At 39.3% G+C, this 19,251-nt stretch overlaps 1 protein-coding gene across 1 annotated transcript in view; it reads left to right on the top strand.

The window, feature by feature from the left end:
- TYR (tyrosinase) overlaps positions 1–19,251 on the top strand; it is a 43,037-nt gene that overhangs the window by 7,892 nt on the left and 15,894 nt on the right. Inside the window, exons 2-3 of the mRNA XM_041483682.1 lie at positions 2,540–2,756; positions 12,544–12,691. Of these exons, the coding sequence (XP_041339616.1) occupies positions 2,540–2,756; positions 12,544–12,691 (365 nt within the window). The remainder of the gene's footprint in view (positions 1–2,539; positions 2,757–12,543; positions 12,692–19,251) is intronic.

Below are 19,251 nucleotides of genomic sequence, written 5' to 3'. Positions count from 1 at the left end.
GATAAACAGAACAAAGGGGAAAAGTTTCTTTGTTTACAGATATATTTAAGCTCATGCTTGAAGATACCCTGTCTGATTATCTAAAAACTGGGTCTTGAACACAGCATGTGATTCCTCTTTAAGACACAATAGGGATATATCCCTAGGGCAGAGGGAAAACAATGAAAGACAGGAGATGGCAGGATGGAGAACCCAGGAGATATGAACCTAGATAAAGCCCATAGGAGAGATAGATACAAAATCCACACATAGGAAGTTTCTGAGCCAAGAAACAGAGATACAGGTTGAGCTTCACTAACCAAGACACATTTGCCTTCATCACTAATGCAATTCTAGGGACACAGGATGGTACATTTTTATAAGCAAATTACTAGAGCTTCTCCTGAACCACCCACCAATTTTCCTTCTAGTAGGGATCAACTTAACTGAGTAACACAAACTAATCATAAAAGTGGCATAAACTATGGTTTGTGTTTATAACTGTGGGCCCCTCCCTGTCACTACCTCCCCTTTCTTGGTGTGAATTCTTAGAAGAGAGTCTTTATAGACACAATCCTGACCCGAGTCCCTCTTAGAGGTACAATCCTGACCCATTTGGTGAGCTTCTGGGAGAAATGTGCTGTGCAGCTCTCTGCTGGAAAACTACCTACAGCCTCCAAGAGCTCCAGTAGTTTTAGCAGACATGGACAGACTGCAGCTAACAGAGCAGTGTCTAAGGATAAATTGCTCTGATAAGCTTTCTTATATACTCCCCAAAAAGATGAGAATAGTTTTTTCATTATATTCATATTCATAGAAAATGTATCATTTAAGAACTCCAGGTTCTTGAGGACTCCGTGTTATATCACCAGCTTCATCAAACATTGTCTATGAATTTGTCATCAAATGACTTACAAAAGGATTCATCTGATCTCCTTCCAGTCCTTCAAAAGTTAGTTCAGCAGCACATCAACTTGCCTTTGGCTCTGTCTTTAGTTAGTTCAGAAGCACATCTGAGCCTCCAGGGTGTGATTCATCCCACCCTAATGCAGAAATAGAGCATTAAGTTGAACACTCTTAATTTTGCTTCCCTTGCTAACTGCAGTTCAGCATTGATTTTTTTACTCATTTTGTTTCATTGACTTAGTCAATGGAGAGAGTTAGACACCCCTAGAGGTAAGTACATCTCACCTACCAGACATCTGGTTTGGAAGAGCTGTGTCACACTCAGGAGATGCCTCCTTCTCCTCTGACTGCAGAGGTCATCCTGAAGTGTTGCTTCAATCTCACAGTTTCTACATGGCAAGTATAGGTGATATGAATCTTCCACCCACTTCCTTCAACAGAGAATTCCATGGTCTCCCATCTATCTCATTCAAAGAAGAGATGATTGCTTTCGCTCACCTTTTTGTTCATTGTTTTGGTCCATGAAATAGAAATATACCTTTGGGATAAAAGAAGTTGAGGTTTCAGTGTTAGGTGTTTTCTCCCCTATGATGTTTCACTCACTAATGAGACCTATTCTTTCCCTACTTCAATTTCTCATTAACAACATTGATTACTTGCTAAGTGCAGAATCCTGCATTTTAAAGGGGTCTCTGGTGGTTTGGAGTTTTACTTCTTTTGGTGTTTTTTTTCCAACAGAAAGCAAAATAATAGACAGTTACATTTGATTCAGAATCTCAACGTTACCTGCTAATATACAAAACAACTTCTGGGAATTCTGAGATGCTGTTCTGTTTCATTCTTGTCGACCCACCATTGAACTACCTTGCTCTTCCAGGAGTCTCAAGTTGGACTGGCAGCTTCTGCAGATCATCTGACAAATAAGGATTTTTTATGCCATTGTAACAGGGTTTTGTGAACCCAGAACATTTATATAAATTATTCTGGATTCTGGCAGTATTTTACATCTTCATCCATCTGTTTGTTTAAGATCCTTTCTCAATATCCATCACTATGGTATTTCAGTTGGTGATATAAGTTCATCTCCGCAACATTTCTAGGAAGTACAGCAGCAAATTTTCCCATTTAATACATGTAGCATCATTGAGACATAGAGAAAGTAAGGGTCCATTTACCCTGAAAAAGCACACACAGATATTTTCAAAATACTTTTTTTTTCATATTTCAAGTCAACATTTCCCACTCTTACTGTACTGGGTAAAAAAAAATCTGCGCTTATGGCTTTGTTCAGTAGCCTGCTGAAGCCAAAAATCCTCCATTTAGCAAATTCAGCAGCAGATTTAACTCTGTGTCCTACTTCATTGGTGGTTAACACTGAATTAACCTGACTTTTCAAGAGCATGAATGATTTGATATCTTGGTCTACATGGGTAATTTCAGATACAGATCAGCACTGTATTAGAGAGCTGCTTTCTATGAAATAAACATCTTATATTAAAATCATACACTTAAAACATAAAAAACAATATATATTCTTGAAACAAACTTATTACATTGTACATTTTTTTTTGTTCTTCAAAAAAAAATTCATCCAAATACCTCTTTTTATTTTTTTTGTAATTGCAACTCCTCTAATAGGAATTGTTTTATCTAGGTAATCTGCACTCGATCTGAAGAGTACAACAGCCAACAAGCTTTATGCAGTGCCACAAGTGAGGGGCCTATAAGGAGAAATCCTGGGAACAATGATAAATCAAGGACTCCAAGGCTCCCATCCTCAGCTGAAGTCGAATTTTGCCTTTCTCTGACTCAGTATGAATCTGGACCTATGGATAAAATGGCCAATTACAGTTTCCGAAACACTTTGGAAGGTAACGTGCTTTATTCTGTTACACAATTTCCAGCTGTAAATTGATTCTCTCTGGGGTTAGAGTCTTCAAACTCTCGGCAGTTTAAATTGGCTTTGTGAAGGATAACTGTAAAAAAAGGAAAATGTTATGCTTTCACCTGGAATAGCAGAAGACAGAAAGAACCACATTAAAGGCGTTTGATAACAAACTAGACACTATAGACTGGGTCAGACCCTAAGCTTGTTAGGAGATACTGTCTCCTGCTACAGTCAGCACCAGGCACTGCAAAAAAATACAGCACAGCAGAAAAGGAGAACATCCAATAATCTGCTTGTGCACAGCCATGAGTAACCCTCTAACCATGGAGGGTACATGTTTGCCCTAGAATTCACTGTCTTCCAGGGACCAGGCTGGATAACAAGGGTGAAAGAGGATGTTACCAGCTGGCATGTTATGTCTACATCATTCCACTGTGAACTCCACAGCAGAGCTTTTCCCAAATGCTAAGGAGCATGGATTAAGTTATCCCTCAAAAATGACACTTAGTATAATTTCCAAAATAATTTAGCGGTTTAGTTATCTAGCTGTTTAACCTGTTTTGAATTTTCCTAATTGGCTAGTAAGCAAAAGTTCCTTACTAAAAGAAATTCTTAATTATCTGTCTGCTAAACTCTTTTGAATCTTTTGAAATTCTGAATAAGCGAGGATAACACATTTTACATTTAGCAATAAATATATTTCTACAATATCATATATCAGCTGAATCAAATGTGATCTACTTTCAATCTCTTAGAGCTTCTGGTTTTCAAGGAACTACATAAGAGCATAACAATACAAAATAGGAGTGAGGAGGAGTGAGGATAAGAAAAGAGTCATAAAGATGATAAGAGAGATGAAGCAACTCTTGAAAAGAGTCATAAAGATGATAAGAGAGATGAAGCAACTCTTTTATGAAGACAGGCTGAGAGAGCTGGGGTTCAGCTTGCAGAAAAGAAAGCTCCAGGGGAAAATTACTGGCGTCTCCCAGCACATTAAGGGGGCTTAAAAAAGAAGGGAGAGTGACTTTTTATAGAGATGGTGAGAGGACAAGGGGCAATGGTTTTAAACTGAAAGAGTGAAGGTTTAGATTAGATATTAGGAAGAAATTCTTTACTCAGAGTGATGCAGTTCGTTTTGGGGGGGTGGGGAGGGGCACCCTGGGGTGTCCCCGGAGGGCCCCCTAAGCTGTGAGCTCACTGGCAGCAGTGGGCAGGCATGGAGACTCCACACGGCTTCTGAGGGTGCTGATTAGATGAGGGTTTATTGGGAGTCCCATCCCCGGGAACAGCATGGTTACTGAGGGGGAAGGGGAAAGGGGAGGGAGGGGGAGAGGGAGAGCCTAGGGGAGGGAAGGGCCAAGAGAGGAGGAGAAGGGCTAAGAGGGGAGAAAAACTGAGAGGAGGACTGGTCTCGCTCGCACGGTTTAAGAGGGAGATTGAAAGTGGGCGCGGAATCAGATTTGGGCCAATGGGATTACAGAGACATGATGGTTCAGGGCAGGACCACAGGCTTAGAATATACCATACATTTTGGAGGGGTGAGACAGAGCACACCATTTAAATAAAATGCAATACCACATCAGAGGATGGTGAGGCACTGGCCCGTGTTGCCCAGAGAAGATTTCCCATCCCTAAAATGCTCAAGGCCAGGTTGGTTTGGGCCCTGAGCAACTTGATCTAGTGAGTGGCATCCCTGCCCATGGCAGAGGGCTTGGAGCAAGATGATCTTTAAGGTCCCTTCCAACCTTAACCATTCTATGATTCTAAGACAGAAAAAGTTTGAATATGTTCGGTCTTAGTCTTAATGCAGTGTGGAATACCATAAAGCTTTTTTTGGGAAATGTGGACAATTTTCTTTTTTAAAAATAATCAGAAATTCAGACTTTGTCTGTTGCAGCCTAGAAAGAATCCAAACAGTAATTGTCAGCATCTCCAAACATAACTGTGCTTTCTGTCCCTGAAAACAGAAGCTACATCAAATACTGGAAAGAAAAAGGTGACATAACTGAGTAGAGGTTTGCCTATATTTTACTCCATGAAGTGTGTGAATAGATGCAAAGGAGTAGAGAAAAAGGAATTGAAGTAAACAAGTGATGAATTACTGAGAACCTGCCATGATGCTACTGGTATTGTAAACAAAAGAAAAAGCCCAGTCCCTGAGAGTTTTTAATTTTGTTTTTTAACCTAAATTATTTCAACACAACTTTACACCACAGGACCACAAACATTTCTGCAACCAACTTATTTAGCTAACAAGATACTCAACTGCAATATGAAGTCAAGAATTCACGGCTAATGTTGAAAAAGATAGGGAACAGTTTTTAAAGAAATTTTACTGAAAAAAAATTATCCCTTATAATTGCATTAACTCCTTTCTTAAAAATGGCTAGCTTAGTTTTTTGTTGTGTAAAAATGCCAAGCTTAGATTGGTGACTTGCATTTACTGTCTCTGTGCCTACTTCTTCTTGATTGTTTTTTACAAACCTTTGTAGGTCCTAACATTTTGTTCTTTTTCTAAGCAAAACATTTTTGAACCCTGCTTTACTTATTTGCACAATTTTGTGCCAATACACCTAAGGTCAAATTCTAATTCCTTTTGGATCCCAAGGAAATCCAAAGTAAGTGCATTGACCTTATTGGAGTTACTCTAGGTTTATGAAAGGTGATCAGAACTAAAGCCACTGACTGTAATTGAGCAGTTCCTGATTTACACCAATGTGAGATTACACCTCAGTTTCAGTTCCGTAATGAAAAATACTCGTGATCACATAGAACATCCCCTTCTGGGCAAAACTTTATGCTTTTTCATTCTTCAGTGCACTGGAACAAAGGCTAAAATTTTCATCCTTCAAAGGGGCAAGTATCAGCATCCTTATGAGCAGATGACAACAAGGCAGACTGAAATTTCTGTTTGACTAACATCCAGTGCTGCTGCAGAGACAGAAATTATGTCACTGAAGAATTTATATCACAACATCCATAAACAGAAAAGGTCAATTTGTTCAATAAAACACTCCCATGAGGCTGTGCTCATGAATTGCCCTCTCTGTGACAGACCAGATTCTGCTAAGAATGAAAAACAACAGGTTAAGAGCAGATTACACTTTTCCCCTGAAAGCAATTATTTTAAATAGGATTTGTTGATTTGTGGTCCTAACTGGGGAATGCTGCTGACATCATTGGAAACTTCATGGATACAAGAGAACAGAAAATCAGCCTAGTTTAAAAGCATCCAGAAAGATCAGAAATGGATTAGCTGACTGCTAATTAAGTAATTTGGCTTTTTTGTTCAGTTCAGTTTTGGAGTGTGACACCTTGAATGCTATTTCCTTAGAATAAGAGATGGCTGAAAAATTTAGACTTTTTCTTTATGAGCAGATTCCACAGTTGAAATTAGTTTATTCACAGCAACTTCAAATGAAAATCAAGGACTTCTAAGTTTTGCATAAAGTCACAGAAGAACATTTAAAAATTCTTAAACACTGTATCACTCATTATTCATGAATTAACTCATGACAAATGGTATCAAGCCAAACCATGTCATAGCATTCCATTGTCTATCACAATTATGTATTGTTACTGCTATTTTGTCACGAAATAATGGAATAAAACATCAAACATTTCAAGATGTAATTTCATTTCAAAAGGACATTTTCCTTTTTTTTTCTGAAATGAGAAATTTTCATCTGGAAAACTTTTCTCAGTATGCTCACAGCAATCCATAAAGCTGTAGAAAAAATAGTTTCTAAAAATTAAGTTAGCCAACAGAAAACTTCTAATTGAAAAAGTTTCAGGCTACAGTCAACATTCCTTACCCAGCTTGAGCCTCCACCCCTAGGTAAATTTATGCTGCACACTGAGAAAATGTTGTCAAGCTGCAAAGAGCCATTGCTAGAGAACTAGAAAGACTACTCACCACAGACCACATTGAAACTCTACCAGAGAAATTTTAAGAAAAAATAAATAGACAGTGACATGGTATAAATTAGGTAATCACAAACTTTTATTTACGCCAGTAACATAGATCAAATTCTATGCATCCTGTGGCTAGCTCACTCTTGAGAGATTACAGTAATAACAGCACCTAAGAAAGTATGTAAGATTTAACCCTGAAAAATTTCCTGTGAATTTGCCAATGGCATAAATACTGCAGAAATATAAGCTAGAAGAACATCTCTAACTTCAAAGAGTTTCAAGAATATGGCCTTAAAATTCTTATATTCCTCGTGTTTTAAAGCAGATGCATCTATTGGACCTGAACTTCTCTAAAATGTGAAAACTTTATTAAAGAAGAAAATCATACTCAGGGAGAATGGGGAAAAAGTTGGACTCAGGTAGGGAACCACAGAAACATTTAGACTGGAAAAGACATTTAAGATCATTGAATGCAACCATAAATTGAACACTGTCATGTCCATCACTAAACCATAGAATCACAGGATTATTAAGATTGAAAAAGGTGTCTAAGATCTCCAAATCCAACTATTAACCTGCCATTTTCACTATTAAACCATATTTCCAGGTACCATATGGAAATATTTTGCAAACACTTCCAGGCATTGTGTTTCTACCACTTATTTGGACAGCCTGTTTCAATGCCCAGCCACCCTTTTCAAGAAGAAATTTTTCCTAAAATCTCCTCTCAACCTCCCCTGTGGCAACTTGAGGTAACTTCCTCTTCTGTTGTTTGCTGCCTGTGAGAAGAGGCTGACCCCCATCTTGCTGCAGCCTCCTTTCACACAGCTTCAGAGTGATCAGGTCCCCCCTTTTCTCCAGGCTAAACACCCCCAGATCCCTCAGCTGCTCCTCATCAGACTTGTGCTCCAGACCCTTCCCCAGCTCCGTTGCCCTTCTCTGGACACGCTCCAGGACCTCAGTATTTTTTGTTGTAGTGAGGGGCCCAGAACTGAACACAGGATTCGAGGTTCGGCCTCACCAGTGCCCAGTACAGAGGACAATCACTGTCCTGGTCCTGCTGGCCGCACCATTGCTGATCCAGGCCAATATGCCATTGGTCTTCTTGGCCACCTGGCATACTCTGGATCACAATCAGCTGCTCTCAACCAACAGATCTTTTTCCAATGGGTGGCTTTCCAGCCACTCTTCCCCAAACCTGTAGCACTCATGTTGTGAACCACCACTTCACCTGGCTGAAGCTCATACAATTTTCCTCAGCCCACCAATCCAGTCTGTCCAGATCTCTCTGCAGAGCCTTCTTCCAGTCCAGAGGAGGGCAACAGGTGTAGTGAAGGGTCAGCAGCACGTCTTATGAGGAGCTTCTGAGGGAGATGAGGCTGCTTAACCTGAGGAAAAGGAGGCTCATGGGGGACCTTATCACTCTCTGAAAGAAGGTTGTAGCCAGGTGGGGTTGGTCTCTTCTCCCCAGCAACTAGCAGCGCAATGAGAGGACATAGGTCCAAGCTGTCCATAGGTCCAAGCCAGGAGAGGTTTAGGTTGGGCATTAGGAGGAATTTCTTTACAGAAAGTGTGTTTAGACATTGGAATGGGCTGCCCAGGGAGGTGGTGGAGTCACCATCCCTGGAAGTGCTTAATGAAAGATGGGACATGGCACTTAGGGCCATGGTCAAGTTGACATGGGATGTTTGGTCATAGGTTGGACTGGATGATCTCAAGTGTCTTCTCCAACCTAATTGATTCTGTGATTCCTGGCCTCCAGCAGATCAACCATCCAGCTTAGTGTTTTCTGAAATTTGACTGAGGGAGCAATCAATCCCCTCAACATGCAACAAACAAAGCAGAATTTGACCTTTAAAGTATCATCTGTCCTTCCCACTGGCCTAGAAAGTCACACAAAACTAAAATTTATTTTGTAAGAGATACTGTTTTGCAGTTCAGAAAACCACTTGCAAAACTGTTATGAATATCTAAATGATGCTAGGGATGCCAGAGATGCTAAGCAGTTCCCCAAGATAATTAAAGCAGATAGGATTGTTGGAATGGATCCTCCATTTCTGTAGCACTTTGTAGTGCTAATGCTCCCCAAGCTCTGCATACCTGCTGTTAAGTGTAGTTACAGCACTTCAGTCAGTGGCAAATGAGCAACTGAGGAAAACACTGCCTGATTTCTACATAAAGTTCTACACTTGACTGATGGTGCATGGACATCTGTGGTCTCTGTTAGCAGATTGAAAAATCCACAGTTAATATAATTAAGTACTCTGTTAAAAGATATACAGCTGAGCTAATTGCATGCTGAATGAAAACCACCTATATACCATCCTAAAAACAATCAGGCAGTCTTAATTTTGAGTGGCATCATTAGTTTCTATTATAATAAACTTTGATCTAAATTCCCACCTGATTTAATTTGGCCTGGCTCAGTAAAGCTACTTCAAATCCACTGAGCCACGGTTTCTGATAACAGTGTTAGGAGGAGGAGCAGAACAAGGTTTATGAGACCCTAAAACTGATTTTTCTCTTATCCAAATCACTGGAGAAACTTCACCTCAGTGATGTATGTCCTGCTAGCTATTTCTGATGCACCATAATCAACCAAAGGTTTATAAGAATGTGTCAATGTTACAGCTTCCTATACTGGCCAAGGTGATTTAATAGCTCGCTGCAGACTCCTCCATCCATTTGTCAGTCTCTCTCCCTCCTTTTTTTTGGTACCATCACTTGTCCTTATTATATCCTTATCTGAGAGTCTACATTTTAGGGGCCTGGGAAAAAAACCTGACATCCCACACTCCAGGGTAGTTTACTGCCAGAATAGTCAGTGAAATCAGTTCACAAAAGGACTGACAAGGTAAAGTTAGTGAAGAGGAGAGGAAGGCACAGCATGGGGCAAGGCAGCTGGAGGAAGAAGAGTTCCCCTGTACAGAGATGAGGAACTCATTTCAGCTCACTGCTTATATCTGTAGTCTCACATCTGCTTTAGAGGTGATTTTACTGCAGCTACCTCAGCAAAGTTTCCTGTACTCTGAGAAAAGTGTGAAGTTTTCACATGTTCTTTTTGGGCGACTCCATTCTAGTATGTCATCCTGCATTACTGATTGTACCCAAGCATTTTTAAAAGTCTGAAAGAATAAGACCCAAGCTAATAAGATGTAGTGACATCACATCATGGCTTTATTCCTGCTAACTTACAAATTTATATGGAGTTTTCATAACAAGAGATCAGATATTAGAGCTTCTCATGTGCGGGGTTAAACATGACATCAAGTTTGACACTGACTGGATGCACCCCAATTATCTGGAGTTGGAGGGTGGGGTTGCTAAAGCTGTTCCAGTACAGAGATTTTGATGATTAAGATAAATTGCTTATGTGCAGATGTTCCATGAAAAGCTGTCCAGAGCCAAAATGAGTATTATTTGTATTTTTATGAATGATTAGATCAAATGTTCGAAATGCATCAAGAAATGTAAGAAGCATCCAAAGTCTGATATCAAATATCTAGCTGTCTACCCAAATCCTGCAATAAGTTTTTCTTCCCTTAAACATACTTAAATGCTTAATGCAGTGGAACATAAGTGGAAAAATTGCTTCAGAATGATACACAGATATATGCTATCCAGTTAATGTTCACAGAAATATCCTAGTGTTGCTAAATTGACTGATTCCAATAACCATGTGTTGTGAGCAGCAACAAGAAAGCCAAAATTGTTGCCAATTCTTCCTGTGAGTTCTGGACAGACTGTCAATATACATATATTCTTTATAAGTGATATTTTACTCTGCTTTTCGCCCTGATTTGATAGCTAAGAAACATAGCACTCATCATCATGCAGATTTCTGTGGGCCAAATTTTCACTTTGAGAACTTCTGTCCTTTGTTGTTTGTGCCACCAAGCAGACTCCTCCAGAATCCTGGTCCATATCTGATGCACTTAAAATCTGCAGGTGTTAATGTGTTCTTCTTTGTTTCCTGAATCCAGAGTTACTGTATCTTAAAGTTTACAATAGTCATAGCAAGCCAACTCTACCTTCTCCAAATGTCCTAATTATATTTTCAACTTTGATTTCCCCTGAATTTCTCAAAAGCTTTGTCATACTACAGACTCAGAAAAATGGATGGCTGTTATTGTATTTTGCTTCTTAGGTGCTATGGTTATGATTTGATTCTTCTTATAAATAACAGTGGGTTTATGCCAGATGCTCTCCCCTTGTTTGAAGAAGTTGACTGACAAAGAAAGGTGAATTCCAGTGAGGGAATTTAGAGTGGCAAAGCAATGCAATCATTTCACACAGAAGATCAGAGTCCCAACTGGGTGTAAAACTCAGGTTTCCAAGTTCAGGGTATGACCCTACTCATAAGGCAACTCTAGCCATGTCTCATGCCTCTTGTGTGACTCAGAGAGGAACAAATCCAGAGTCAGACAGCTGAAACTGTGGACCCAAATTCCATGTTACACGTTAGAGTTTTCACAGAGAAGGGTTTTTTCATACTGGCTGTAGTTTAGTCCCCTGAACTGAATACCCACTGATAGTTGGGACATTTTAGATTTTCTACAAAAGGAATCCAGCTTGCAAAGTCAGAAATTGCCCTGTGGTGTGAGTAACAGTGTCCAATAGCAAGACTGTTGGGAGATTAACTTCAAAAGTATATGAGTCTCATTCAAATGCTAGTTCTTCGTCCAAATAAGTAAATAAAGCAAGTATTCAAAATCCATTAGAAATTTCTCATAGATAAAAGCTAACATCTTTATTTTCTCCACCATGCAGATATGATAAACTGCAACAATATTTGGGAAATAGTAAGGATCAACACAATGATCATACTGCTCACAGCTTTTTGTTTGATAATTAAATTGTGAAGAAGTTTTAATGTGCCTCTCTTAAGCTTCTGCATCCTACAGCTTACAGAAATTGTGAGAAGAAGATATTTTCAGTAACCAAATAAAAGAGACAGATATGAGAGACTTTGTGGCATGGGTTAAATATCAGAACTAGCATCAGGTTCAGAAATAGACTGGGAGGACAATATTGCTTTCTCTTCCTATTCTCTGGGAAAATCCCAGAGAAGGATCAGATGGTTGAGTTGGCTTCTACTAGGAGTCCTTGCAAGTAGGTTGGAAGCATGATGATGAGTAGGGCTATAGCATCAGACTTAAATATAAACAGGCTACTGAGATAAAAACTAATGTAAAAACTCGTCTTCCAGTATTTCCTGCTTGGGAGCTTGTCTGTGTAAGCTTTTCCTAAAGCCCATCTTTTAAGTGTCCTCCAAAATAACAGCAGTCCACAGACTTCCATTCTGCAAGTCTGACTGTAAAAAATTATTGATTACTCACCAAATCCTACTGGAGAGGTTATAGATTGTATTTTGTTGGCTCCTATCAATAAAATAATGTGTTCTGTAGAGGCAAACATTAATAGATCACTGAGTATATGATGAGATAAAATAGCCTGTTTTATTTTAGGAGCCTGTAAGTGTAGAGATTAAAAATTGAAATAAAGTAAAAAAGTTTTCTCAACATAAATAAAGGTCCACACATAAATGTCTATAGGGATTATGTTGCATTTTATCAGCCAGACAAAGTAGACAAAGAAGTTTAAAAATATAAAGCAAATAAGCAGTACATTTGCTGACATGCTGCATTAACTACACAGCAGGAGTTTTAATTTAGCTTATTTTAATTTCATCTTTGCTATGCCTTTGAAATATATTAGCAGTCCTTTACAAGTTTTCCCAAGCTCTTGTCTAAAAAGCTGAATATAAATGAATTGAAAGTAAGTACTTTGATCTTCACTGTTACTGGAAAAGGAATTATACACATTGTCATATCAGCACATGATTTTCTCTGCAGGCTTTGCTGATCCACAGACTGCGATATCAAACCCGGCGCAAAGCGGTTTGCATAACGCACTTCACATCTACATGAATGGCTCCATGTCCCAAGTACAAGGCTCTGCAAATGATCCCATCTTTGTATTACACCATACATTTGTGGACAGGTAAGTTTCATTTTCATTAGTAAAACTAATTCATTATGTGGGTTTTTTTTTTACAGTGTGCTTTTCACCTGCATTCCAAAGAGCACAAACATTTTACATGTTTTTACACACACAACACTTTCAGACATATAGAAAGAAGCTGTCCTGTTATTTGAAAGCATGTGTCTTTCCTAACCAGCCTGTATGTTCACTGGATTAAATATAATTTGATGAGTTGACAAATGCACTTAGCTTTTATGAAAAAGGTAAAAATAGTCCTTCAATGATGTCATAATGATTAATATATATGGATGTGTATGTCAGGAAGTTTGGATCAAAAGTGAGTGACTCATTTTAACACGACTATAATCACTTGGAGCAATTCCTTTACATTCTAAATGTCAAGGCTGTTTCAATTTCTATTCCATAAGGAAAATCTAAGCCTGCTATTCATAAATAAAGAGGAAAAAATTGGTATTTAAGTGTGACAAACAAAATTCTGACTGTTTCTTGATGAAAGAGAAGAGTACAGCTGTTCATAATGAAAGGAAAGCAAACAGAAGGGTATCATGTTTATTAATAAGAAAGGGTAGGAGAGCACAGTTTTGCAAGAGACTGGTGAAATTACTACATTAAGGGCAACATTCCAAGATTTAATTTCTGTGTCACTATAGTACATGTGAGTGGCTACAAACAATTTACGCTGGACTGCATTTATACCAAATTGTGATGACTAAAGAGCAATTTAAAAAAAAATAAAGCTAAGCAAAGTACTGTAAAAGCCACACAAACAACTCTTGTTCTGTAGCAGTTTATATTTTCTTATCTATCTTCTACTTTTTCTCTACTGAATGTCACTTGACTACTGCATTGCTTAGGGCAAAAAAAAACCCCAATATACAAACTTCCATAAATCTGCATGCTCAGAAACCTAATATCTGAGACTCTGTCTGCATGCAACAAGGTGTCTATTGAGATGAAGACCAAAATGGTTTCTTCCTTTGGGCCACTGAGGCATGCAGCATAGGAGGGATGCAGATTACTGCTTGCAAGGATCATCTTGCAGTCTCAGGCAGTTCACATCAAAACTCTTATATAAAACTTTATCCTATTTAGCTAAAAAGCTAGTAGGTGTAAAAAGACAAAATTGAAGTTGGGCTTTTGCTCCTTATATATATTTAAAATATAAGGGGACTGAAAAAAATAATATCATTTATATATAATAAAAATATTTTATTTATATATATATATAGATAGCTTATATATTTAGTGAGCCTAATGAAGTCTTAGCTGGTCACCCAGGCATCAGTGGAATTGTTCCTTCAATGGCTAACTTACATGTCTTCTGCTCCTCATATCCTAGGGTATAATTAGCCTTCTGGAGGTGTCAGTTTTGAAAATCTTTTATGTGAAAAGCTTTTCTGGAGGACATTTTAAACCTTACACAGTGTAGCTTAGCTGTGATTTAGCATATCCATGCATTGACTGTTTCACAGGATGGATGGATGAGGGTTTCAAGTGTGGTTACTAATCTCAAGTTGATGCCTGCAAATTAACTTTCCAACATCTAGGCTATTAAAAAAATGGATCAATTGAATATTCAGAAAAAAGGATAACAGAAAAGGAAAAATATGTTGTGCCATATCAAGAGAATTGTTTTCTTTAGACATTGACACTTGCAGAAGACCTGTGCACCTCTTAGCTCCTACTTGTTGCAGGCTTAAATAGCACCTTAGTCTTCATGCTGACCCTTTCCACTGAGGAATTTCAGTCATAGTCATTATGAGTCCCTGGAAATAATTCCCATAACTGTAGTTGTTATCAATTTTAAAAGGCAAAATTATTTGCAAGAAGTAACCTCATTAAACTGTACTGGTGTTGAGGAAATAAACCACTGCACAAGCTCTGTGGGGGCAATAGAGATATGCATGATGCAGCCTCATCCCATCTCTGGCAGAAAGGCATCACCAGTGCTCTGCAGCTGCTGTGGATATGAGCCTTAGTACACACAGATGTAAAATCTGAGAATAATGCTGCCTTTTGTGTAGGTAACAGAAATGCATTAGCCTGCTTTGGGTTACTTAGCATCTCTATCTGTGACAGATTAATCATGCTTTTAGTTATAATTAATAAGTAGGTGACTGATAGGTACATACAGTGCATTTTAGAAAACCCTGTTCCTCTCCTACATAGACTTGAAGGGCTGCAAAGAAATTCCTTTCTGAGAGGCAAGCAAGAATACAAAGAATAGAGGAAGTGGGAGACAGTCTCCAGAGCAGCAGAAGCACATTTTTTGGTCCTTATCAACTTTTCTCACTTGGGCAGAACACTTTTGAGCTGACTGCTAACACTGCATTGGGCCAATGGGCTTTTAACTAACTTTTCAACTGTATCTTTTGATGAAAACAGCAACCACAGTTCTGCTGGGTTTGCAGAGGCAGGGAGCAGCTCTGTGTCAGGAAATCAGGAATGGTCCAGCACTTTGAGCATACAAATAGGATCCCACAGAGGAATTTCCTCACTCCACTGCAAATTCCTTGGGTGAAACCCAGCGTGCAGCTTGCTCTCCCAAACTTTCATCCCCTGGAGATGTGTTTCCTTCCCATCGATTTCAATGAAGCTTTTGAGGAGCTGTGGATCTGAGCTTGAGCTAACCCATCTGTACAGTGGGAGATATTAGATGCCTACGCAGCAGGGATGCTGTCAGGCTAAATGTATTAATGACTGTGAAATGCTCAGTTACAACCATAATAGGAGTGATAGCAATAAGGCAATAGATCATTGGAACTGATTTTGCATGGAAACATATGGTACAGAGGAGGATAAACAAGTGTATACGGAGTCTGCTGACAGGTGTGAGCCAAATGTTAGGAGTTGCTTTCTAAACTGAGCAACAGCCAGCCTACCATCTGCTGTCCCTCACCTTCCCTGCCCAGGCCTGATGCATGAAAGGAGGGAAGGATAGATGAAGCAGAGGTGCAGTTGAGATCAGGCAGGTGAAAGAATAAAGCATTGGCTTATAAACACTTCCATTTTTTTTTTTTTACATCATTCCCTGTCAGTAGTGCAGATGTATGAAGGCACCCAGGTAACAGCTTTCTTAGCAATGAGTAATCAAGCTCCTTGCCTTCTTATTTGCTAGAAGATGTAGGGATCAAATCTCAGTTTGGTAAAAGCAGGTGACTACCCTAAAAATTATTAATTGTTAATTTAGCAACTTTAAAAAATAAAGAGAAAAAGGGATGCAACAAAATATACATTCAGCAAAAACAAGAGCTTTTTTAGCTCTCTGAAGCATTTCTTTTAATTGCAAATCTCTTTACTATTCAGATATGCACTACAGTCAGCACAAGGGAATTACAAGGGAGGAGTCATCCCACACAAGCTGTAAGGAGCAGCTGCACAGGCCATGAAAGCACGAGCCCACGGTCCCACTAGAGATCACTGGGGTGTTTTCTGTGCTCAGAGAAGGAACTATTTCCTCTCTGCTGGATCTTTTAGACATTTCATCTCTAGAGGCATGTAGTATCTCCATCTCTTCGCCCTGCACTTCTATCTTTTGAATATTGCAGCTTTCTTCTCATTTATTTTATACCTCTATAACTCTGGATTTCCATTCCACAACCCAACAATTTCCCTAAGAAAAGCTAAATAGCTACAGGGAAAAGAAGTTGTCATTAAAGATCTCCTTACAGCTTTATGCCCATGCACCAGCTAATGCAATAGGGCCTCAGTCTTCATCTTGTTCCTAAGTTCTGCAGCAATGGCCAGGGTTTATTCCAAAAATGTGGGTGGCTTCCAAAGGCCCTGGTTTTAGAACAAGCAATTGAGAAATAATTTGCTGAAGGCACACAACAGATGTGTTGGATATCAGTCTCTCACCTCTCTAAAGCTGAGTATTTGTTAGACTATTTGCATTTTAGTCTAGAGCTAGATCCAGATTGCCAGTTCTAGTGATGCCATCATTACAAGACCTATTTTCCCCAGCTATCTTAAATAACTGCACAGCTTAGAATGCTGCTGCAACCACCATCACATTAACCCAATGCTCTTCTTAACTCCAAGTGTTCTTCTCTGTTCATACCCTCCTGCTGCTTCTTTGTTCTCTTCACATCAGATCAGCTGGTTTCTGTTGTGAAGGCCCTTCATTGCTCAACCCCAAATCATTGTTAGGGAACTCATGTACCCCTCCAAAATGTTGATTATACCATTCTCTACTGTATACTTTTTTGGCATTCAGACAAGTCCTTCGATACCCTCCTTAGTGAGTGGACTATTTGCAATCCAAGGCACGGCTCCCTGGTGCTCCTCCTGTCTGTTTGCATCTCTCTGCTGTGTCTTGTCCTGTGTGCATGTTGTAAACTCTGTCATTAAGGGACTACCTCATTCCCCTGGTCTATGCAGCACCTGGCATATCCTTAGCCTTGGACTGTGGCTCTCAGGTATCAAAGAAACAGGAGGTAAAAATTGCTTCATATACTGTCACATGAAATAGCAAAGACGAGACACAGCTGGACATCCCTGCTCTGATCAGCAGCGCCGCATTCCCTCAGCCAACTTCATGGACTCTTTCAGTCCCTGTGGATTCAATATATTCACCATAATGCCAACTCCTTCTTTCACTTAAAAAAAAAAAAAAAAAAGGCAGCACTATGGAAAAAGTGGAAAAAGTGATTTTGTGGCAAAAAATGCTTTAACAAGAGAAAATTTGATTGTCACTCCCAGGAGATGTCAAAATAAAAGTTACTTATTTTTACTCTCTTTTTGAAACGCAGCATTTTTGTTTTCTCTTGAATGTAATTTCTGGGTTTTTAAACCAAAAACTGGCACAAGAAAAAACCAAATTTTTCTCTTGTTTTGAAGTGTTGACAGGAAATAAAAACTTATTTTAGAAGTTAAAAACTACTTGTTTCAAGAATTTGGAATATTTGGAGAAAAAGCATTCAAAAATAATAATCAGAAATTCTTGTAAGACAACGCAATGTTTCCAGACTTTTTTAATACATGAAATAAGAATGATTCTTTATCCTGAAATGTCTCCAGTGGGAGATAGCACAGATAAAGCATGAGGCTGAGGAATTGTGTTCTTCCTTTGGTATACAAAAACTTAGAGACACCATATACAACAACTTTTGACTGAGGTGCAGCTGATATGGAAATTGTACAACAATAATACATCAGCTAATTCTAAAAATTGAAAAATCACATTATAAACACAAATTATATGATTAATTTTATTCCTCAATGTGGGCACAGCAAGGCTATTACTGCTTTTTGAGGTTACATTTGCAAATGACACAGCCTGGAAGTCATACTTTTCTGGAGCTGAATGAGCTACGGCTTGGAGCCACTTGAAATCTATTAGACAAAGGCAGGTCAAGAGGTTGTCATTAGCAATATCCTGGGAAGAGAGCTCTGATCAGCATGCACAGCTACATCCCACCAGCGGGTTCTGTGGCACAGCAGCAAGGTAGCCCAGCTCTCATCCTTCCCTGGTATTTAAAAAATTCACCTTGTTACAACAGCTCCTGCACACAGAAAGCAGCTCCCTTCTATCGAAAGGGACTTAGATGAAGAAAACTGCTCTCCAACAGAATATCTGAGATGAGGGTGGCCAGGAATGACTTTGGGTCACAAGCTTTATTGGCACACACAAACTCATACAATAACTCTGAGATACAGAGCAGGTAAGTACAGAAGGTGGGGGTAAACTCAAGCATGGAAGTTTTTAGAAAGGAAATTTCTACATTTTTAATTTTGCTTCCCCTTGGGGATGTCTAAAAATGTTCAGGAGGACACATGCTCCCTCTGTTACCACAAGCCCTCTTTTGGCACCAAGCAGAGATGCTAACCTTTCCCTCCTAACCTCTCAGGCTTTGTAGCATGTTAACCAGAGCTACTCAGCTTGTTTGATGGAGCTGACTCACTCAAAGTGGGCTCAGTATGTGGGCAGAGTGAGTTCACATCTCCTGTGAAATACCACATAAATATATCCATGGAAAGCAGAGTGTAAGTGGGAAGGATGGGGTGTTGCTGAGAAACAGCTCCCCAGTATCTCTGCTTTGATATCGCTGCGTCTGGGGCTGAAAGGCAAGCCATACACCAAGACAGTGAGCTGGGCTCTAACATCTACTTCAACAAACCTGAGCCATTGCAATTGCAAAGCACTCAAAGGGATGCAGGAACAGCCTTGGAGGGTCACATCACCAATCATCCAACCTGTACCATGGCCAGAGGCAAAAGTGAAGGAGTACAGGTTTAGAGCATCCCTGCTCCAGTGGACAGCAGGGGACAGAGTATATGGAGTACATTTGAGGGTGCACCTGCATTTAAAGGAACATTAAATAAGTCCTCTGGATATCTACAGAAACACCACACAGAGGCAGACAGAGAGAGAAATAATGACAAGGATCAGGTTCTGGAGATAAATATTATTTTTATTGATTAAGCATACATATAACCTATAGTGCTGCTGCTCCACCTTGCTTTAGGGAAATGACCAGAGAAAGCTTAAACAGACATCTTCTGCATCATGTGTGAAATACAGCAGTTGGCAATCTCACCTGCCATGTCATTATTCA

Source organism: Pyrgilauda ruficollis, unplaced genomic scaffold (genome assembly GCF_017590135.1).
Source record: "Pyrgilauda ruficollis isolate IOZ18807 unplaced genomic scaffold, ASM1759013v1 scaffold60, whole genome shotgun sequence".
Lineage (NCBI taxonomy): Eukaryota > Metazoa > Chordata > Aves > Passeriformes > Passeridae > Pyrgilauda > Pyrgilauda ruficollis.
The sequence above is the reverse complement of the archived record's forward strand: the minus strand, read 5'-3'. Positions and strand labels throughout refer to the sequence as shown.